We start from the raw sequence: 23,458 nt of genomic DNA on the forward strand, positions 1-23,458 counted from the left end.
TTGTTCAAGTACCAAATCTAAGATAATGAAAACAGTTTCCTAATACTAAGATGTTCATAGAACAAAATTCTATGCTTAATGACATCTGAAATTTCTCATAACTATAAATATGCATGTGTTTAGGGGAATGAGTTAGAATAGCATGTTTCTGTATTATATAATTAGAAGGACAAAGATTGATCTCCAGTGGAAGGCAGCTATATTAATTTATTTAGTGTAAGTACTAATTTCAAAGCTCTTCTGGATGCACAAAAGTTTCATATGAGATTGTTACTGTAAATAATTATCGGTGGCATATTATTCTTGAATAAGGTTTATTTTGGAAGTTGAAGCATGATAGTTGTCATGCTTCCATTATAAGCTTATAATAATTATGATTGTAATCTACTAGTTTTATAACTTAAAAGGAAACTTAAATCTCACTCATACTTTCATTGTAAAATGGCGAATGGGGATGGTAAGTCACCATATTATCCTAGCCAGTCTGGAATCCTCCTGTGACACAGATGCCAGTTTCCTGTTGGTTTCCATCAGTGACCAATGGAGCATCTTCTCACACTGTTTGAGTGGGCCGTTTCTACAGGGGTACAACCTGGCATCCACTCTGTTGGAGACACATTCTCCAAGGCCACTATCTCCTGGCACTGACTTTTTCATAATAAACCTTCTCTTTCATTTACGATTTATTGCAGAACTTGGACATTGTCAGGGACTGGAACGTTCATAAAACTACTCTCCTCTGGCTTCTGTTTTCTGGCCTCCTGGTGCTCCTACTGTCTCTAGTCTGTCTGTCTGTCTGTCTCTCTCTTTGATGGGTGGTGGGAACTCATTTTCTTGTGTCCCTTAAATGTAAACTTCAGTCCTCATCTCTATTAAATTCTTTCTTTAGAGAATTTTATTTGCATTGCTGCCAACAATTTTTTACTTTTTTATGCATTACTTGAGGTGTGATTTTTCTTTGGGCTAGAGTTCTAAATTGCCTGCTTGGACATTTTCATTTTGGTGTTTTGTTTTAATCACTTCACATTTACCCTATCTAAAATTAAGCTCTTTATATGTCTATTGGCCATCTGTATGTCCTCTTTGGAGAACTGCTATTCAGGTCATTTGCCCGGTTTTAATTGGATTGTTTGTGTTTTATTTTGGTGTTGAGTTGTATAAATTCTTTATATATTTTGGATATTAAGCCCCAATGGGCCCCGATGAGAGCGGGATGGTGGAGCAGGTGAGCGGGTGGCACCCGATCACCCCGTAGGCCAGCGGGGAGCAGGCCCGCCACCCGGCTCCCAGGCACCAAGGGAGCCAGGCAGGGGCCTGATGACTCAGGTGGAGGGGGGCACACGCAGGGGAACAGGGCCCAGAGGTCAGCTGGGACCTGCCCTTCCACGCCAGACACTTGCACTTAGATCGCTGGCCAGGCCTAGGGAACCACACACCATGCATGAATTTCATGCACCGGGCCTCTAGTAGGGGGATAAAAGGTGATGGGAAAAAAATAAAAAGACTGCAAGAGACTAAGGAGAAATAACTATGTGAGATCCTAGAAAAGCATTGGTGAAATTTGCATAAAGTCTTTAGTTTCATTAATAGCAATTAATTAATTTAAGCTCTTCATCTTCCCTCTAGCTTTAGGCTTCTTCACATAACTTGTTTAAGAGAAATTCTCTTTAAAATATCACCTTTCTCTTTGGGGTTCTCTTTTAATGCCCTTTCCCCGTGGGGTTTTGCTAGCCTGAGAATTTTTAAAGATTGTTCAATTTAGTAATATAAAGGTTTTATATGGACAGATTTAGGAATGTCTGGATGATCATCATTTAACCTAGAACTGCCCATGAAATTTTACTTGTGAATTGGTATTATTTACTATTACAGTATTGCCAGGTGTTACCTAAAGCAGAGGGTACAGTTAATTGTTTGAGATACTATTGGCTAAATATGGCTCACAAATACTTTTTTTAATAGATTTTTATTGATTTCTGAGAGGGAGAGAGAGAGAGGGAAACATCAATGATCAGCTGCCTCCGGTATGCCCCCCACTGGGATCAAGCCTGCAGTCTGGGCATGTGCCCTTGACTGGAATTGAACCCAGAAACCCCTCAGTCCCCAGGCAGATGCTCTGTCCATTGAGCTAAACCAACCAGGGCTCACAAATACTTTTATAGCTTTTACAGTGTAATATTTGTTTTTTTATAACCATAAAAGATGTCAAATAAAGTAGAGCAAACATGTCTACCTCTGAGAATTACAAGTTAACACATTTAACATATTACCTACTTCAGATCTAGAGTGGGTTTTATACTGTCTGTACTTTCGACATATTGCTGAGCATAAATGATACTGGTAATGGCCGTCATGGAGTAGTGCAGATATCTGTGATTTCGTGGTGGCAAAGTCAGGTGCTGCTAAGACTCCTGTGCTCTGTTACCTTCATTCATGATTGGAGGGATTGTTCTTTCAGTGAGAGGTTAGTGAAAAACAAGATGGAATTTTTCCCCATCTACATTCACAATTCCCTGAATTCTGTCCCTGGGCCCCCACTGGAGTCTCACTTGAACCCAGCTTATCTAACCCTGTTTCTTCCTCCCCTTAGGTATGTAACCATTTTTAATTTATAGTTTATCCTCCCATTCTGTTCTTTTTAAAAAGCAAAACATGTAGCTATACCTGTGTGTTAGGGTTTACCCACTTCAACACCAGCAGTGCGCGCGCGCGTGTGCACACACACACACACACACAGAACCTTGCTTTTTTCAGTTAATGTTTCCACTAAGAAATCACTGTATTATTATCAGTAAGAAGAGGTCATCTTTTTTTAACTGCACAATGCTTTATTTTGTGGATACGCATAATTTAGTCCTTCTATCCCTCTTGATGGGTTTTGGGTTGACTTCCAGTCTTTGCAGTGATTCAACTTGAGTTTATTACATGTGGTTTTGGGCCAGTTTATTTTTGGGGGAGAGACTCCTGGAAGTGAGATTGCTCGGTGAAAGGGTAAATGCATCTGTAATGTCCTTAGATACAACCCAGTTACTGCTGTGTCATTGAGCATTCCCACCAGCAATCGTTAAGTTGTTTTGAATTTTTAATGTACTGTCTGAAATTCTGGAACCTAGAGATAAATTTCTGGAGGTTTGAAAGTATAAGTTTGAGAGAGAGCCCTTGTCATCCTTAATCTTTTCCTTACCAATGCCACTCATTTCCCATCCACTCACCATAATTCCTACTGGGTTTGGTTTTAAGCATCTGGCCTTCCTTTCCCATTGTTGGGCATTTAAGTTGAGCCTGTATCTCAACCCTAATAACCTGCCGGTTAATTTCATTGCTCTCAGGTCCCAGTCATCCCAATTCCACAGAGCTCTCAGACAAATGTTCCTAAAGCTTTCTTGATCTTTGTGGCCTGGAATGATTTCTCTCAGACCCTCTGAGCTTGTATTGCAGTTTTTGTCTGTATCTTTAATATGGCAGTAAATCCTATATACCACCTGACAGCTCTAGTAGCTTCAGCTAAATCTTCTAAATTACATTGTCACTTGCTTATATATGTTGCATTAGAGTATGAGCCCCCCTCTATCAGTAACATCTTAAATAGCAGCTCTTAAAGTTTCTGTCCAGCAGAATACTTGATACAACAGCCTTTCGTGCTAAGGCCCCCTCAGTATGCAGAACCTAGTTATTTTGTAGAGATACATGTCTTTCTGTGAATGACCTGAATTTGACCCATAAATGTTTATAGGTAGCATGCTTTAAAGCTGGGGTGTTTTTTTTTTTCTTAACAGCTTTATTGGTTATAATTCACATACAATAAAATTAACTAGTTTTATTAAATGTATAATTTAGTGATTTTTAGTAAAGTTAGAGTTCTGCAGCCATCAAAGTTCAGTTCCAGAACATTTCCATCAACCACAGAAGATCCTTGTGCCTGTTTGTAGTCACTCTCCATTTCCATTCCAGCCAAGCACTAATCTACTTCCTGTCTCTGTAGTTTGCCTGCTCTGTGGACTTCATATGATAAATGGAATCATGTAATATGTGGTCTTTGCATCTGGCTATCACTAGTGTAATGTTTTGGAGGATCATCTATGCTGTAGCATGTGTCATTACTTAATTTTTCTTTCTTTTTTTTAATTCTCACCCGAGGCCATGCTTATTGATTCTTAGAGAGGGGAAGGGGCGGGGGAGAGAGATAGATATCCATGTTAGAGAGAACATTGATTGGTTGCCTTCTACGTGCCCCGTCCAGGGATCGAACCCACAACCTGGGTTTGTGCCCAGACTGAGAATTGAACCTGCAACCAACCGAGCCACACCAGCCAGGGCATTATTTCATTTTTCATTGTCAAATAGTATTCTTTTTTAAAAAAATGTATTTTTATTGATTTCAGAGGGAAAGAGAGAGGGAGAGATAGAAACATCAATGATGAGAATCATTGATCGGCTGCCTCTTGCACACCCCCCACCCTCAAGCCCACAACTTGGGCATGTGCCCCTGACCGGAATCGAACCCGGGACCCTTCAGTCTGCAGGCTGGCGCTCTATCCACTGAATCAAACCAGCCAGGGCCAAATAGTATTCTTTTGTAGGACTGTGACATTTTGCTAATCTATTCACCCACTAGTGGACATTTGGGTTCCACTTTGGTCTATTATAAATATGGTGCTATGCACATATTTGGGTGGACATATGTTTTGTTTGGAAAGGTAGACATGTCATAATGGAATTGATGGGTCATGCGATAAATTTATGTTAACTGAAGGTGGTCTTTTAATACCCCAAATGTTTAATTATTAACTTTGAGAAAAGATATAAACAAAGCAAGTTGAATAATTCTGATACATTCACGTCTTTGGAATCTGGCTTGGTTGTTTGAGAAATAGCAGAACCAATTTCCAATTTGAGCACATGTTTCTGTTGCTCCTCTTACTTTGTAGACATGGATTTAAAGATTTTGAATGATTTTTAAGTAGAGACAAACTCAGCTCTTATTTCTGGAAAGCCATCTGTTAAGATATTAATTGGAATTTTTTATACTTGCCACCTGTAATTGCTTGAACTTAATTATAATGAATCTCTTTTGTATAGGGATGGAATGATATATTTAAATGTTACAAGTAAGTATAAGTTCTGCAAGCCTTGAATTTTCACAATGAAGTCCCATAGGCTTATCAAAGTTAGCCTGGTAGATGTGCAATAGAACGAACCCTCATTATTGAAGCACAACCAAGTGGGCTCCATATACAGGGTTTTTAAGTTTAGATTCCTTCTTGATTAAAAGAATGAAATTTGCCCAACTGGTGTGGCTCAGTGGTTGAATGTTGACCTATGAACCAGGAGGTCACAGTTTGATTCCTAGTCAGGGCACATGCTCAGGTTGTGGGCTCAGTCCCCACTGGGGGGGTGTACAGGAGGCAGCCAATCCTTTCTCATCATTGATGTTTCTGTCTCTCTCCCTCTCCCTTCTTTGAAATCAATAAAAATATTTTAAATGAAATTTAAAAATAAGTATCATTCAAATACTAATTGATGAATATTCAAATGAAGTAGAAAGTTTTACATAGTTTGGGAATGTAAGTATAAATAAACTTCCAGTTCATGAATTTGCTGGCTCTTCGTTGTCCTGTTGATATGCAGTCATTTGGACTTATTAAATAGTCATGTCCTGAATCTTTCGAATGTCTTTGTTGTAATTGCAAATTCAAGAGGAAGTCTTGGTAGCTAGCGCCTTTTACAGTAAGGTAGCACACCATCACCTTCTGTGGAAACAGCTTGCGGTGGGAGTGGTTGATGGAACGAACACAGCTTTAGAACCCAAATACTGGGTCTGGGTCTGAATCCCTACCACGTATTAGTAGAGTGTCTTTGGGCAAATTATTTAATATCTCTGAGCCAGAGTTTCCTCATTTGTAAGAAGTACCATACAGATAATAAGGTTATTGTACCAGTAAGTGTTCAGTGAGACAAAGTATTAAAGCCCCTATTGGCACAGAGTTTAGCATTCTAACCTCTAGTAAATATTACACCCTTTCCTTACAGAGTTGGTAAACTGACATGGAGCAAGCAGTTCTATTTGATGGACACTACTTAGGGGTGGGCATGGGTGTGGGAGAGTATATAAGGTGGTCATGGAGTCTATTCATTTAATAGAATGAATAGCTGTTTGTGTTTTAGAAATTAACCTGGGCAGAATGTGGGGGATGGGTTGGAGGAGGTGAGACTGGTGACAGACCAATGAAGAGACTTGCTAGTGACCCAGGTGAGAGATCCCAGCCATCACATCATTTCACCCGCAAGAGTGTACATATCTAATAAGTATGGTGTTTTGGGTTTTGAATTTTCTGAGCATAAGCACCGGAAAACCATGGTGGCCAGTGCCTTAACCAAATCTGTATTATATGGTCATTTACAGTGTCTTCCCATCTTTATCTAGGGGATTGCTAGCCTTCTTTCCCCTCATAGAAGAACTGTTTTTTTCTTTTAAATATTATGTATAAGAGTGGTATCATACTCTGATTCTTCTGTCACATTTTTCACTAAGAACTCTTTCTACAATTCATGTTGAAATATAGATCTGAGATTGAAGCACTGTGTGTGTGGTCCATTGTGACTCTCCCACAATTTTTATTGGACAATTCTGTCAGTGGAATGTGGGGTTGTTTCCAGGTTTGGGATTTTTGTTGTCGTTCTCATAAAACAGTGCCACAAATTCATGTATCTGCATATTTCTTGGTATACATATGCAAAGTGTGTGGGTCTAAATCAGCCGTGGGAAAACTACGGCCCGCGGGCCAGATCCGGCCCATTTGAAATGAATAAAACAAAAAAAAAAGACCATACCCTTTTATGTAATGATGTTTACTTTGAATTTATATTAGTTCACACAAACACTCCATCCATGCTTTTGTTCTGGCCCTCCGGTCCAGTTTAAGAACCCATTGTGGCCCTGGAGTCACAAAGTTTGCCCACCCCTGATCTAAATCGTTTGTTTTGCTGGTGGTGTTCATACTTCTAACCTAGTCTCAGAAAACAATTAATGGCTTTATTGAGTGATACCCAGGATCATTTCTATTTTAACCAGATTTAAAATGTCACTAAACTAGAAAGACTAAATCTAGTTTTGTTTTATGTGTTTATTTCATAATTTTTAAAAATTGGTTATGGGGGTGGGGAGGGACGGAGGGAGGGCGAGAAACATCTATCGACTGCCTCCCTCATGCTTCCTGACCAGGATCTAACTCGAAACCTAGGTATGTGTCTTGATTGAGAATTGAACCCACCACCTTCTGGTGCACAGGACAACACTCCAACCAACTGAGCCACACTGGCCAGGGTGTTTTATTTTTTTAACAGTGAAATTTAACTGTATTTTCATTAACTTGAATATAGACTTTATTTTTAGACGATATTGTAATATTTTTATCTTTTTTCTTTCAGCTTTTTTACATTTTTTTTAAGCAATCAACCTAACTCAAGCAGCTATAGTGTTTTTTGAGAAACCCTGTTTCTTGCATTCCTGTTAGAATTCTGATTTGAATGGTCTTAACACTCCTCAGCATTGGGTTCTGCAACAGCATTTGCTCGGTGTGTTTGTTCTTAATTATAGAAATGGAAATAAATATCATTAATAGGCAAAAGTGGTATGTGAATTTTTTGAGTATTTAAAGTGAAATTGAGGGGGTACAATTCTCTTATTACTTTAAAATTTATGTGTTCCTCCCCTGCAGTAGAAATGTAGTTATGTTCATTAAAGCCTTAGGAATTTATATTTCTGTCTGTTTTGTGTCGGGGGAATAATACATGAGGAGGATGCACAAAGTTTACTTGGTTAGGCATGTGGTGAGAAATGCTTGGCCCCGTAGTCCTATCCAAGGATCCCCGGCCCAGTCTTGTAAAGCCAAGGCCATCCTCTCCTGGCACTAGAGGCTTAAATCCCCTTGTTTTGTCTCATGGTCATCTCTATTTTCTGAACCAGCACCCTATAGTTGCATGTCATCCTCTGATCAAAACCCCTACCCCACCCCTCCTTTCCCTACTTTAGTTCTTTAGGGAGCTTTCTCAAGTCCTATTCTTTCAACCTACAGCCTCTTCCTCAAAGACTCCTTAAAGCCAAGGTGTGGCTCTTTATATTCTTCCACATCCCACTAGCCTCCATGTTTTTTGGGTTTTTTTTATTAATTAAATCTTTATTGTTCAGATTATTACAGTTGTTCCTCTTCCCTCCCCCCCCATAACTCCCCTGCACCCAGTTCCCACCCCACCCTTCTCCCTCACTCCCAACCCACTGTCCTCATCCATAGGTGCACGATTTTTGTCCAGTCTCTTCCCACATCCCCCTCACCCCTTTCCCCCCAAGAATAGCCAGTCCACTCCCTTTCTATGCCCCTGATTCTATAATAATCACCAGTTCATTCTGTTCATCAGATTATTCACTTGATTTTCAGATTCACTTGTTGATAGATGAGTATTTGTTGTTCATAATTTGTATCTTTACCTTTTTCTTCTTCTTCCTCTTCTTAAAGGATACCTTTCAGCATTTCATTTAATGCTGGTTTGATGGTGATGAACTCCTTTAGCTTTTCCGTATCTGTGAAGCTCTTTATCTGACCTTCAATTCTGAATGATAGCTTTGCAGGATAAAGTAATCTTGGTTGTAGGTTCTTGGCATTCATCACTTTGAATATTTCTTGTCACTCCCTTCTGGCCTGCAAAGTTTCTGTTGAGAAATCAGCTGACAGTCGTGTGGGTACTCCCTTGTAGGTAACTGACTTTCTCTTGCTGCTTTTAAGATTCTCTCTTTGTCTTTTGCTCTTGGCATTTTAATTATGATGTGTCTTGGTGTGGTCCTCTTTGGATTCCTTTTGTTTGGGGTTCTCTTTGCTTCCTGGACTTGTAAGTCTATTTCTTTCACCAGGTAGGGGAAGTTTTCTGTCATTATTTCTTCAAGTAGGTTTTCAACATCTTGCTCTCTCTCTTCTTCTGGCACCCTATAATTCGGATGTTGGTTCGCTTGAAGCTATCCCAGAGGCTCCTTACACTATCTTCGTATTTTTGGATTCTTTTTTCCTTTTGCTTTTCCGGTTGGGTGTTTTTTGCTTCTTCGTATTTCAAATCGTTGACTTGATTCTTGCGATCCTCTAGTCTGCTTTTGGGATTCTGTATAATATTCTTTATTTCAGTCAGTGTATGCTTAATTTCTAGTTGGTCCTTTATCACAACCTCGAGGGTCTCATTAGATTTCTTGTAGGTCTCATTAAGTTTATCGGCAGTTTCTAGAAAATTCTTGAAAAACCTTAAAAGTGTGGTTTTGAACTCTATATCCTGTAGTTTGTTTTCCTCCATTTCTGTCATTTGTGTCCTGTTTCTTTGTCTCTGCATTTTTTATGCTTTGCTGTGTTGATAAAGTGGTTTTCTGTGCTACGTGTCCTCTAGGGCCCAGTGGTTTAGCCTCCCCAATTACCTGAGGAGGACACTCTTGGTGCACCCCCTTGTGGGCTTTGTGCACAGTCTTGTTGTAGTTAAGCCTTGATTGTAGTTGGTATCACTGTGAGGAATTTACCTCCAGGCCAACTGGCTGTGAGAATCAGCTGTGTCTGCAGTGGGAGAACTTCTGTGCTGGAGACACCCCTCTAGGGAAAGACTTGCTTCAGTGGGGCTTTGGTGCTCACTGAGTCTGCCCCGTGAGTGTGTTCTTTATGTTTCCACGGAGCTGCACACTGGATGGTCCCACTCTGACCTCTGGGTACACTGGCTCCTGGATCTCTAGGGAGGTGCTAATCTAGCCTCTGCCTTAGGCTATCCAGCAAAAGCCTCCCTGCAGGGCTTGGGCGGGGCGGGTCCCAGGGGATCTACAGGGCGGGGCTAGCAGTTATGGCTGCTCTCAGAGGCTCTGCTTCTCAGTGTCTCGGCAGTTGCTGCAAGCCCCTTCGAGAGAAAGCTGCCCTCGAGTTCCGACTGATGCCAGACAGTCCCGCTTCTCCCGTATGAGTCTGGGTCCCCAGAGACTCGCCCGGAACTGGAGCTCAGAGCCTGAGACTCCCTCCCGATTGAAAACGACAACTGCACCCTCAGCCGCCAGCCCGCTCCATGTGCGCCTCTGTACCTTAGTATTTTACTTCCGCACTGTGCCTCCTCTGAGTCTCAGTATGCTTTTCTCTTTCCTTCTAGTTGTAGAATTTCCACTCAGCCAGCCTTCCTGTGGTTCTGGATGATGTCCATTCCGTCTTTTAGTTGTATTTTTGAAGTGGTTGTTCGAGGCAGCAAACTCTGGTGTTTACCTATGCCGCCATCTTGGTTCTCCTCTACTAGCCTCCATGTTGAAGGTGGGCCTGTGTGATGTTTGCAGCCATGGACAGGCTCATTGGAGGCTCTGCTCATTCCCTCCCTGTCATCTGCTCGCCACCGTATTTCAGAAATTAAGTGGACACTCTGACACCCAGTTCAGAGCCTTCATCTCCACTTCCAACACCCATTATCTGAGTGGACTTGGCTTCAGCATGGACAGTCCTCCCTTGGCCTTGACCTCTTGCTTCTTGAACTCCATTCTGTCCCTAGACCTGACCCAGCCTGCACCACTTCAGAGTCACCAATCACACTTCTAACCACAGCCACTTCTCCTTTATCCCTCCCTCATTCTGGAGACAGAGATCCCCCTCTAACTTTCTTCACTCTTTCATGGCCAAGGTTCCTAAAGATAGTCTATAAGCATTTTGGTCCCTTCTAGCCAGTTCCAGTTTCATTTCTGCCCTTAAAACCACAGTGAAACTGTCCTTGCTGAGGTCGCCAGTGACTTAGATGAAACGAAAGCCAAAAGCTACATTTCAGAAATCATCATGATAATGAAAATAATACCTAGCATTTATGAAACCCTATGCTGCCTTATGTAATCCTGACTCCCAGAGGAATTAAGCAATTTACCCAAGATCATACAAGAAATAATGGCAGTGACCATTGTTAGGTCCAGCCAACCATGGCCTTTTCTTCCCCAAGTCTCCAGGATAGGTGCGGGGAAGGCTCTCATTGTTTTGGGCTTTAACTTTGCAAATATAAACTTTATGGTTCCCCTTAAGTCAGTTTCTAAGTGTTCCTTGGGACTCGTTTTGGGCCCATCTTTCTCTAATTTCTCTGATTCACTCTGGCTCCAGATTCAAATAGTGCCTGTCAGAGATGAACTCGCACAGCCCAGCTGCCTAGTATGGTTACACACACCACAGAATCACATGTGCACAGGTAGACCACCTGCTACCAATCTGTCCCTCCTCTAGTGTATTCTGTCCTAGGAGATGGTCCCATAGTCCTTTCGATCTTAGCTTTATGTAAGTGTTCCTCATTCCACTCAAGTCAGCAAGAAAGAAATGCTTCTGTGGCTGCTTGTTGCAGTGTGACTTCCAGCTGTTAAAAAGTAAACAGCCAGAAGCTCTTTAGCTCTTTGATGAGCAATAGGATATTACATAGCTCACTAAAACAGTAAGGTGTATTTCATTAAGTGAAGTTAGGAGTATTTCATTATAAAGTGACAAAAGTTGCAGAACAGTGTGTGGTTGATCCCAAGAGTTAGGAATCAGTAGGGATCAGTACAGATGTATCTTTCCTTTTTCTCTTAATATGTTTTTTCTTGGAAACAGGGTTTTCTTAAAACACCAGTCCTGCGATATGTTTAGGAAAAAATACTCTACAGCCAAGTCAATTTAAGAGGGAGATGCTTTATACTGGTTTTTGGACAGAAATTTATAAAATATGTTCACTCATGAAGTCTTGTAGCAAATAAAATAAAATATTTTTCACTAGAGCTAGCATTTTCCAAACTCCCTTTATGTTCTGTTTAGATTATGTCCAATTAGTGTTTAGTACAAGATTAACAATGCTCTTTTAAAACAGTCCTTTCATTGCTAATGAAACTGAATTACTGATATCAGAGAGGATATGTTTTTCAGAATTCTTAGTAGTTCATGCTTCTACTCAATGAAGGAAGTTTATACTGTTAAAATCTTGAGAAACAGGCTGTTTGATTAGCGCATGGTTTGAATTGTTTGAAGGCTGTTTAATATGATTATGTTGGCTTTCATGACCCTTTGAAACAAGACTTTTCTTGGAGACAAGTTCTTAAACATACAACTTCTCTTCTCCATTAGACCTGCTTACTTTGACTTTTGTATGCCGGTCCATTATCTTACTTTCTTAGGGAGAGGTAAAGGTGAAGTGTAATTGTGTGTGCGTGTGCGGGCATGCATGTGAGGTAATTTATTCAGGCTTCATGGCTAGTGGCTGGTGTATGAAGGTACCGCTGGCTCTTCCTCTGGTTCCTGTACTTGGTTAGTTACATTTTGTGCCTCAATTTCCTGTGCATCCAAGTATCAAATAATGCAGATATTGTGTCAGAAAATTTCAGTATTCCTTATTGGGTGCCTGTGACCACAGTACGTGCACCATGGAATGCCAGGGTCTATATACTGCCTAATTTCCTAGGTATATATTTTGTTTAGTTTTTGTTTTTAACATCTATTGGCTTTTTGGCCCTCAAGTCTTTTGGCTATGAAATGTGATTTCTTAGGAAAATATTTTTACCCCTTACCTAAAAAAACATTCGAACGAACTTCTTTGACTGTTCATGAAGTCTGCATAAGATTCTTGACAGTTTTGTGGTGTCCCAGTTATGAGATGAAGGATTTATAGCTTGTAAAGTGGTGTGTTTCTGAAAATTCAGCATTGACTGATAAGCTAGTCTTTTGGGGCATACCTATATTATATTTTATTACTCCAGTCAGTTTATAATCAGATATTTGTAGCATTCTTAGTTTTTTAAAAATATCAGGCTTTTAAAAAATTAGCTTTCTTAAATATTAAACTACTAGAGGCCCGGTGCACAAATTGGGGGGATGAGGGGACATTGGGGGGATAAGAAAACATTTGTAATATCTTATTCAATAAAGGGGAAAAATTAAAAAAAAAACATAAAAAAAGAAGAAAATATTCTAAAATTGATTGTAGTAATGGTTACATAACTCTATGAATATACTAAAAACCACTAATTATATGCATAGGGGGCAACGTAAGTTTACAGTTGTTCATATGAAAATAAGGCAATAATTAATGCCTAATAATACAAGAATAAACTCTGTTTCATGTACTTAAAATTGTAAACCTACTTTTGCCCACCTCTGTATTGTGAATGGATGAATGAATGGTATAGGAATAATATCTCAATAAAGCTGTTAAAAAAGTACAAAAATAAATAAGTAAATAAAATAAAGTACAAAAAATATATATGTATATCAGGCTTTTAAAAAATTAACTTTCTTAAATATTAAACTACTAGAGGCCCAGTGCACAAATTCATGTACCAGTGGGGTACCTTGTCCTGGCCTGCGGGATGGGGCCGAAACCGGCTCTTTGACATCCCCCGAGGGGTCCCAGATTGCAAGAGGGACCCCACCGGTACATAATCGGGGCCTGGGAGAGACCGTGGGAGGGCTCCAGGGCACATCCAGCTTGTCTCACTCAGTCCTGATTGGTCGGACCCCAGCAGCAAGCTAACCTACCAGTCGGAGCATCTGCCCCCTGGTGGTCAGTGCACGTCATACCATCTGGTCGACTGGTAGACTGCCCCCTGGTAGTCAGTGCACATCATAGCAAGCGGTTGGGAGGCCTTAGCACAGTGGTTCTCAACCTTTCTAATGCCGTGACCCTTTAATACAGTTCCTCATGTTGTGGTGACCCCCAACCATAAAATTATTTTCGTTGCTACTTCATAACTGTAATTTTGCTACTGTTATGAATCATACTGTAAATATCTGATATGCAGGATGTATTTTCATTGTTACAAATTGAACATAATTAAAGCATAGTGAATAATCACAAAAACAATATGTAATTATATATGTGTTTTCCGATGGTCTTAGGCGACCCCTGTGAAAGGGTCATTCGATCTCCAAAGGGGTTGCGACCCACAGGTTGAGAACTGCTGCCTTAGCATATCATTAGTATATTACCCTTTGATTGGTTGAACGGATGACTGGACACTTAGCATATTAGGCTTTTATTATATAGGATTCTACATGACCAGAGCCCACCACAGTGCCTGGTACTTACAGTTCCCTACTAAATATTTGCCAAATAAATAATATCAGTCACTAAATTTCTGTAACTCTCATAAGTCTACTTAAACACTGTGTTAAGATATGTATACATTTGTGATGACTAGGATTACATAAAACATTAATAATTGAAACCAAGAAATAAATTTATAGTCTAAAATTTAGTATGTGAAGGAAAAAGTTTAGAAGAAACAAGATAGAATTCTGTAGAGATTCTAAAGGGGGATTTGGGGCAAGTTCAGATACTCGGTGGCACTGGTATTTCATTATTTCCAAATCCTTTAAAAACATATTCTTTCTATTTTCATGATCTTTGTCCTACCATTTGTGTAATCTGTTTTGCTACTCAGGTATTCTTAATTTGAATGTAAGCAAATATGTCAATGTTTTCTTTTATTATTTATTAGGGGCCCAGTGCATGAATTCGTGCACCTTGAAAGGAACTGTGGGCCGCAAGGCTGTGGTGGGCACAGGGACAGGTCTCGGCCCATCCTCTGTGCCCCCACCTGGTTCCTCCTGCCAGTAGCCTTGCTCCCACCACCACCACTCCCATGCACTGACAGTGCAGAGAATTGGGGCCGGTGCCAGCAGCAGTTCGAGTGGTGGCTTCTCCACCTCCCACTGGCCCTGCTGCTCGCACCCACTGATGGTGCCGAGCGCCAGCAGCAGGTGCAAGTGCTGGGCAGGACCTCGGCGCACGGGAGCAAAGAATTTTCAGTAACCACCAGAGGCTTGCCCTATGACAGCGACCGGTGCCCCACCTTGGTCTGGTGCCCCCACTCACCTGCTCCACCATCCCGCCACGGCCTACACCCGCCATGTTCCATGTTCTGCTGCCTGCTGCCGATGCCCGCCATGTTCCGCGCATGCCCTTTGGTGGTCAGTGCACATCATAGCAACTGGTTGTTTGGCTATTCAGTTGTTCTGCCATTCTATTTGCATATTAGGGTTATATATTTATATGTATAAATAGTTTTCTGTCTTATTAAAGAATCTTTTCCAGTCTTGGCACTAAAACTATCCTCTATTTTACTCTAAGTCTTTTAATACTTTTATTGGATGTCTATTGCTGTATAACAAAATTACCACAAACTTAATGGCTTAAAACAACACACATTGATTATCTCAGTTCCTGTGGGTATGAATCCATGGGTCCTGTGCACAGTCTTTCACAAGGCTGCCATCAGGTTGCTGGCTAGCACTAGGATCTCATCTGACACTCACCTAGAGAAGCATCTGCTTCCTAGCTCTGTGGTTATTGGCAAGATTCAGTTCCTTGTGGGTTCTTGGACTAAAAGCTTTTGTTCTTTTGGCTGGAGAACACCCTCAGTCATGACCACATGGACTTCTCCATATGGCACTTTACTTCATGAAAGCCAGGATGGGAGGAAATCAGTAGAGAAACTACTAACAATGTAGCTCAATTGGAAGTGACACTTAGTCTTGGTTAGAAGCAAGTCACAGGTCCTTACTTGAGATCACGAATACCAGGTGTAACAGTGGGGGTCATTTTAGAGTCTATTTGCCATAGATTTTGGTCTTTTAATATTTCAGGATTTAATCTGCTTTATATTGTGTTGATTCTAACTTTTTTTTTTTTTCCTGTATGAGTAAACCTGTTATCCTAGCCCAGTGATGGCGAACCTATGACACGCGTGTCACGCGAACTCATTTTTTTGGTTGGTTTTTCTTTGTTAAATGGCATTTAAATATATAAAATAAATATCAAAAATATACATCTTTGTTTTACTACGGTTGCAAATATCAAAAAATTTCTATGTGACACGGCACCAGAGATAAGTTAGGGTTTTTCAAAATGCTGACACGCCGAGCTCAAAAGGTTCACCATCACTAGACTGAAAAGATTTAAACTCCTTTCTTCCCCACTACAACATGTCAGGCCTTCTATTTTGTATGAGTCTATTTCTGCTCTCTATTCCGCTGGCAAATTTAACAATGCCACTGACAACACTACACTGTCTTAATTACTATAGTCATTTTGATAGCCTTGAAATCTGGCAAGGCAAGTCTTTATTTTCTTTTTCCTTATTATGTCTTAGATTTTCTTAAGCCTTTGTTCTTACATGTGCATTTTAGACTTAGTTTGCACAGTTTCTCAAAGCTAACAAAGAACAATACATGTTAATTGTAAATGCGTTAAATCAATTTTTTGAGAATTGACCTCTTTACGTTAATTAGTCCCTGTTCATGAGCATGGTATGTCTCTCCTATATAATACTTTGATAGATGTCTCCGAGCACTTTATATTGTTATTACAGTAGATGACATTTATTAATTATATATTCTAACTGTTGTGAGTTATATAGAAAATACAGTTGATTTTTGTGTATTTATATTGTATCAGGGACCTTATTAATTCTTCTTAATAATTTAATAATTGACCTGTAAATTCATTGGAAATAAATGGTTTTACAACTGTAAAAACAAAACATTCTTTCATTTATTTATGAAAACCATTGATTGAGCTTAGAACTGGGCTCTGACCTAGGTTCTCAAGTTACTGTGGTGACCGGGAGAGACGGCATCTGTGCCTGGGATCCTTCTCACCAGTGAAGTGAGACTGATGCGTGGAATCATGACCTTGAATAATAGTTAAGAAGGGAAAGTCCTGTGAAATGGGCAAACCTGACCTGTCTGGGAGCTCCCTAGTGAATCTGACCTGGCTGGAAGTGTAGCTGGAAAACAACTTGATGAAGAGGGAGAACTTTCCAGGCAGAAACAGCAGCAAATGCAAAGATCCTCGGAGTGGGGAGGAGACCAGGGTGCCCAGGAAAGGGAGGAGTCTGTGCTGTACCGAGGGGATGAAGGGGAGTTTGGTAAGAGGTAAGTGAAGAGATAGAAAAGATCTAATGGTGCTGCAGTAAGGATTTCTCTGCTTCCAACTACTTTGCCCCCTCCTGCCCTCATTGCTCTCAGGATAGCAATCTCATCAGATCTGCAGTCTTAGACTCAGCTGCTGTGTGAGGAATACATGGGGAAGTGATAGGTTTCTGATTTGTGGATACATGGAGTTGCCACTTAATGAGATGCAACATTGTGGAGAACGGAGTCTGGGGCTAGAGCCTGAGTTCAACTGTACACCTGTTGGGCTTGAGACATCAGCAGATGTTACTGAGGCAGTTGGATATAGACAGGCCTGGAGTTCAGAGAAATCTGGACTGGAGAATTTAAGTGGTAATTTCCACTTAGGGGACAATTAAATAAGTGCCAGAGAAGAGAGTGTAGGTTTAAACAGGTGATGCTATCAGGTATGATCTTTTCAAGATAGATAAAAGGAAACTCAGATTGAAATTATATTTAGGAAACATTTGCTGAGTTGTTAGTTTTCTTAATACTTGAGGGAATTCTTGTTGGGCATTTTTCTGTCCCACATTCAAACATAACTATGTGAATACTAGAGGCCCGGTGCACGACATTTGTGCATTTGGGGGTGGGGGTGGGGGTGGGGATCCCTCAGCCCGGCCTGCGCTCTCTTGCAGTCTGGGACCCCTCGGGGGATGTCCGACTGCTGGCTTAGGCCCGCTCCCCGCTCGCTGCTTCTTAGCACTGCCTCAGGGGCAGCTCCTGTGTTCAGCATCTGCCCCCTGGTGGTCAGTGTGCATCATAGCGACCAGTCATTCCCCCGTTCGGTCTATTTGCATAATAGGGTTTTATTGTATAGGATATGACATAAAATACATTCAGGATCAGGAATAGTATTGTGCCTTCATAAAATGTTAAGTCATTAGCTTAGATGACAAATAGTAGAGATGATTTAGGTTTCAGTAGTTTGGACTTATTCTATAAACATGACCTACTATGCCCAAGTTTATGAAGAGCTATAATGCCACTGAGGATGCGGGATGGCACCAAGTTAAGTGCTGGGCTAACTCAAACTTGCCCTGGCAGTTTGACAACCTGTTCTTATTGTACCAGATACCATTTTTCTGGCACCATTAAAATAATTCAGTGTTAATTAACATGAGGAGTAGTGGTTTAAAAACCTCCATATTGTGATGTGATATACATAGATGATCCTTAAAGTATGTCTATAATGTGCCATATTGAGAAGTACCGTCTTAATACAATATTGCATAGCAAAGTCCCTTTACCTATGGATCCAACATCCTGGAGCATTATAAAGTATATTTTGCAGTAGCTTTGGACACTTAGAGATAATAGCAATTACCATTTGTTAAATATTTTATATACATTAACTTAAACTTCACAACTATTTAGGAAAATGATTTTGCCCCACTTTGCAGACTAGGGAATGGGGGCTTAGAGAAGTGAGAAGTTAAGTAAGTTACCCAAGACCACATATCTAGCAGGTGTGGGGCTGAGTTTCAAACCCAGGTCTCTGAATTCAGAGTACATTTTAAATTTTGCTCAGCCTTGCCAAATTGCCTTCTAATTTGTGAGAGTGGATTTTTTTTCCTATTTATAAGCTATTTGTGTTTCTCTTTTTTGGGAGTTCCCTTTGTTTTTTCCTTTGAGTTTCTCTTTCTGGTTGTTATACAGGTCAAGAAATATAGTTGAAGTTTGGTACTTTTAGAAGACAAAAAAAAGGCAACATGCTAGTTGTCTCTATACAAGTTTTACTCAGCTTTTTCTGCAGGCATATTTCTTTTCTTTTTTAAATGTTTATTGTTGAGAATATTACAGATGTCCCCTCTTCCCCCTTCCCTCCCATTTCCCCACTCTGCCCACGTCCTGGCCCACCCTAGGCCTTCACCACCTTATTGTCTATGTCCATTGGTAATGCATATATGCACATAAGTTCTATGGTTAATCTCCCCTCCCCCTTCCCTCTGAGATTCATCAATCTGTTTCATGTTTCCATGCCTCTGGTTCTATTTTATTAATCAGTTTATTTTGTTAATTAGATTCCTTGTTCATTTATTTTGGTTTTTAGATTCAATTGTTGATAGATATGTATTTATTGCCATTTTATTGTTCATATTTTTTTTGGTCTTTTTTCTTCTCCCTCCACCTTCTCCTTCCTCTCCTAAAGAATACCCTTCAACATTTCATGTATTACTAGAGGCCCAGTGCATGGATTCATGCACCAGTGGGGTCCCTCGGTGTGGCCTGCAGGAAATTGGGCTAAAACTGGCTCTCCAACATCCCCCAAGGGGTTCTGGATTGCGAGAGGGCACAGGCCAGGCCAAGGCACCCACCAGTGCACGATTGGGGCCGGGGAGGGACCGTGGGAGGGCTCCACGGTGTGTTGGGCCTGTCTCGCCCAGTCCTGATTGGCTGGACCCCAGCAGCAAGCTAACCTACTGGTTGAAGTGTCTGCCCCCTAGTGGTCAGTGTGCATCATAGCGACTGATCAGATGGTCGGTCAGTCACTTAGCATATATTATATAGGATTGGTTTGGTGGTGGTGGACTCTTTTAGCTTTTTCTTGTCTATGAAGCTCTTATCTGACCTTCAATTCTAAATGATACCTTTGCTGGGTAGAGCAATCTTGGTTGTAGGTCCTTGCTATTCATCACTTTGAATATTTCTTGCCACCCCCTTCTGGCCAACAACGTTTCTTTTGAGAAATTAGCTGACAATCCTTTGGGCACTCCCTTACTTTTCTCTTGCTGCTTTTAAGATTCTCTCTTTGTCTTTAATCCTTATTTTAATTATGATGTGTCTTGGTGTGGGCCTCTTTGGTTTCATATTGTTTGGGACTCTGTGCTTCCTGGACTTAATAAAAGTCTGTTTCTTTCACCAAGTAGGGGAAGTTTTCCGTCATTATTTTTTCAAATAGGTTTTCAGTTTCTTGCTTCCTCTCTTCTTCTGACACCCCCATGATGCAAATGTTTGTAAAAATAAGCATATTTCAATGCACATATATAATAGGAGTGTTTCCACATACAAAGATAAATAATCTCTGGATTAGCGTGGTGCCTGCAAATGCCTACAAGACTATTTCTGTTAGTGTGTGAGTATTTCAGTACCTCCCTGGGGTATTGAAAAAGAATTAATTCCCTTTATTTCTTCTTCAGGTTTGCCTGCGATGAGATTTCATTCTCTACAGTTAAAGGACATCCTTTCTGAGCTCTGTGAATAAATTTGGAATGATACTGTATATTTTCATCTAATGGAGGATTAGCTGTACTTTGGATAAGGATTGCTGCACTGGACAACTTCAGAATATTACTCACAATGTCATCGAACAGGAGTCAGAATCCCCATGGACTGAAGCAGATTGGCCTTGACCAGATCTGGGATGACCTCAGAGCCGGAATCCAGCAGGTGTACACCAGACAGAGTATGGCAAAATCCAGATACATGGAGCTCTACACGTATCCTGCCGCCTGCATTGAGAGCTATTTGCTTAGAAGCCTGTTTACTAATATGATCTGAGAATTATTAGAAATTTGACATGTTTTCTCTTTCAGTTCATCCATGAGTTCGTTTTAGCTTTAAAAATTAAGTCACTCTTAAGTTTTTTGAACAGAGGTGAAATTGGCTGGTTGGTAGTCTAAAGCTGTGCTGTTCAGTACAGTGGCTGTAAGCTACACGTGGCTGTATTTCTAGTCATTTAAATTATGTAATTAAAAATTCAGTTTTGCCCTTACTGGTTTGGCTCAGTGGATAGAACGTTGCCCTGTGGACTGAAAGGTCCCAGGTTTGATTCTGGTCAAGGGCATGTATCTTGGTTGTGGGCACATCCCCAGAAGGAGGTGTGTAGGAGGCATTTGATCATGTTTCTAACTCTCTATTCCTCTCCCTTCCTCTCTGTAAAAAATCAATAAAATATATATTTTTAAAAATTTAGTTTTTATGTTGCAGTAGGGGCATTTTTTTAAAATATGTTTTTATTGATTTTAGAGAGAGGAAGGGAGAGGGATAGAGAAATAGAAGCATTGGTGAGAGAGAGATGAGAGAGAAACATTGATCTACTACCTCCTGCACAACCCCCTATGGGGAATCAAGCCTACAACCTGGGCATGTGCCCTGACCAGGAAAGAAACCAGTGACGTCTTGGTTCATGGGTTGATGCTCAACCATGGAGCCACACTGGCCAGGTGCAGTAGCTGTATTTCAAGTGCTCTGTAGATAGATAGTAGACTACTTCCCTCATGGCAGAAAGTTTTGTTGGACAGCACTGGTTGTGGGGGTTGGGGGTTGGTTTCCATGTTACCTGTGGCTGCCTTCATGGGGTAGATGGAGCAGAGTTGGATAGTTGCATCAGAAATAGTCTGGTCCACAAAGCTGACAGCATTTACTCTCTGGCCCTGTATGGGAAAAGCTTGCTGACCCATCCTAAGGGTTACTGCACAGAGCAAAAGTTCTACTTTATGCTCTGTTTTTACAAACATGGTATTTTTAAAAAGTATTTCATTCATTTCGTAGTGCATGATGTGTGCAAGGGACTGTGCCGTGTGCTATGTGGGGTGGAGGGCAAAAGATGTAGCTCCCATCTCCATTATATATTCAGTGATAGACTATTTAACTTGTAGTTTCTCGATGCCATTTAAGTATAAGAAATTGAAATATAAGCTAACTTAATAGAGAACAGATTGCTACTGATTTGCTGGTTCTAGGAGTTTAAAGTTTCTAGTTTAATGGATATTTAAGTTTGTCATTAATGTGTATCAATGATTGTCAAACTTGGTTAGATGATTTTCCAGTATACCCACAACTATGCTACTATTTTAAAATCTTTAAAACTTTTACATTAATTTAAGTAGATACAAAACTGTATGTTCCTTTCTAAATTTAAATTTTATTATAGGTGTGTACACATACTCATAATGTGTATATGTATACACTTCTGTAGAATATTTTTTAAAAAATAACAGCTTTATTGAATATCATTTACATACTATAAAATTCATCCTTTTTAAAAAGTATACAATGCAGCGGTGTTTAGTATAGTCACAGTTGTGCTACCATAACCATTTTCTAATTTTGAACATTTTTATCACCCCTAAAAGAAACTCTGTACCCATTAGTAGTCATCTCCATTCTCTCCTCCCCCAGCCTCTGGCAACCCCTGATCTACTTTCTGTCTCTAAGAATTTGCCTGTTCTGGACGCTTCATGTAAATGGAATCACACAGGATGTGGCTTTTCATGACTGGCTTCGTTCACTTAAGATAATAACATTTCCAGGCTCATCCTTTTTGTAGCAGGGTTGGTGCTTCATTTGTTCTAGTGGCTAACTTGTGTGAACATGACGCATGTTTTCCATTCATCAGTGAGGGATATCTGGTCATGTCCACTCTGGGCTATCAGGAACAATGCGGCTGTTATGAATATTGTGTGAGTTTTTGTGTGCACCTGTGTTTTCATTTCTCTTGGGTACATACGTAGGAGTGGGATTGCTAGGTCATATAATACAGGGAACACTTTTAAGCAGGATAGAATCTTTGCAGATGAAAGGATATTATTCCACTCAAGAGGATTGTGGCCTTCTGGGTATGACAGTTTTTTGTGTGTGTTTTTTTATAGTAGAGCTGAAGATGTGATTCCAGAGATTAGACAAGGCACTTGGTTGGATTTATCTCTGGGGAATTTCTTAATGTGTAATTTTTTACTAAATCAGATTGGTCTTTTACCCAATAGGATGTTTTGCTTTTAGGATTCTCTCTAAGAAAGTAGACTTTGTCTGCTTGTAGCAATTACTGAATTCTTTTATTCTATAAGTAATTATAATTTGTAGCTGTTATAATAATTACAATTTTAAATATTTTAGGAATAATACTCATAAATTGAGTGCTATTTTTTTGCCTTCCAGTTTGGTCTAAGACAATAACAGTTACATAAATTAAGAGTGGAGAATCTAACTTTAAATCTTAAGATATTATTTATGAAATCATAGCCACAGTTTGAGTCCTGTGTGTCAGGCATTGTGCTAGGGACCACCTACATCTTATTTAAGGCTTAAATCACCCAGGAAGGTTGGTGTAGTAACCCTTGGTGTCAGAAACCTGGTCTCCAAAACCTCAAGTAACTCACCTAATTGTTGTGACAACTACTGATAAATGATGATGCCAGAACTAAAATTCTTAGTAGTCTAAATATAGAAACTGCCTTTTATCTCCTATATGCCTCAGGATTTATATTTGGATGAATCGCATTTCTCAAAGTATTTTCTGTATTTTCCTTATGAAGTTCAAAAGAAGGGTGTTTTGATCAACTCTTTATTTTTTAAAAAATTTTTTATTGATTTCAGAGAGGAAGGGAGAGGGAGAGAGAGATAAAAACATCAATGATGATACAGAATCACTGATCGGCTGCCTCCTGCCTCCTGCATGCCCCACACTAGGGATAGAGCCTGCAACGTGGGCATGTGCCCTGACCGGGAATTGAACTGTGACCTCCTGGTTCGTAGGTTGACACTAACCACTGAGCCACGTCGACCAGGCT

General features: G+C 40.3%; 1 protein-coding gene and 1 pseudogene across 4 annotated transcripts in view; one reads left to right on the plus strand and one right to left on the minus strand.

Moving 5' to 3' along the window:
* Nucleotides 1–23,458, plus strand: part of CUL1 (cullin 1) — a 96,926-nt gene that overhangs the window by 16,118 nt on the left and 57,350 nt on the right. For all 4 annotated transcript variants that reach the window (XM_059712085.1, XM_059712086.1, XM_059712088.1 and 1 more), the window contains exon 2: nucleotides 20,087–20,386. In XM_059712085.1, the coding sequence (XP_059568068.1) occupies nucleotides 20,247–20,386 (140 nt within the window). In that variant the 5' untranslated portion in view covers nucleotides 20,087–20,246. The remainder of the gene's footprint in view (nucleotides 1–20,086; nucleotides 20,387–23,458) is intronic.
* On the minus strand, nucleotides 6,348–6,458 carry LOC132211630 (U6atac minor spliceosomal RNA; annotated as a pseudogene).

The sequence above is a fragment of the Myotis daubentonii genome, chromosome 10, assembly GCF_963259705.1.
Source record: "Myotis daubentonii chromosome 10, mMyoDau2.1, whole genome shotgun sequence".
NCBI classification, from domain to species: domain Eukaryota; kingdom Metazoa; phylum Chordata; class Mammalia; order Chiroptera; family Vespertilionidae; genus Myotis; species Myotis daubentonii.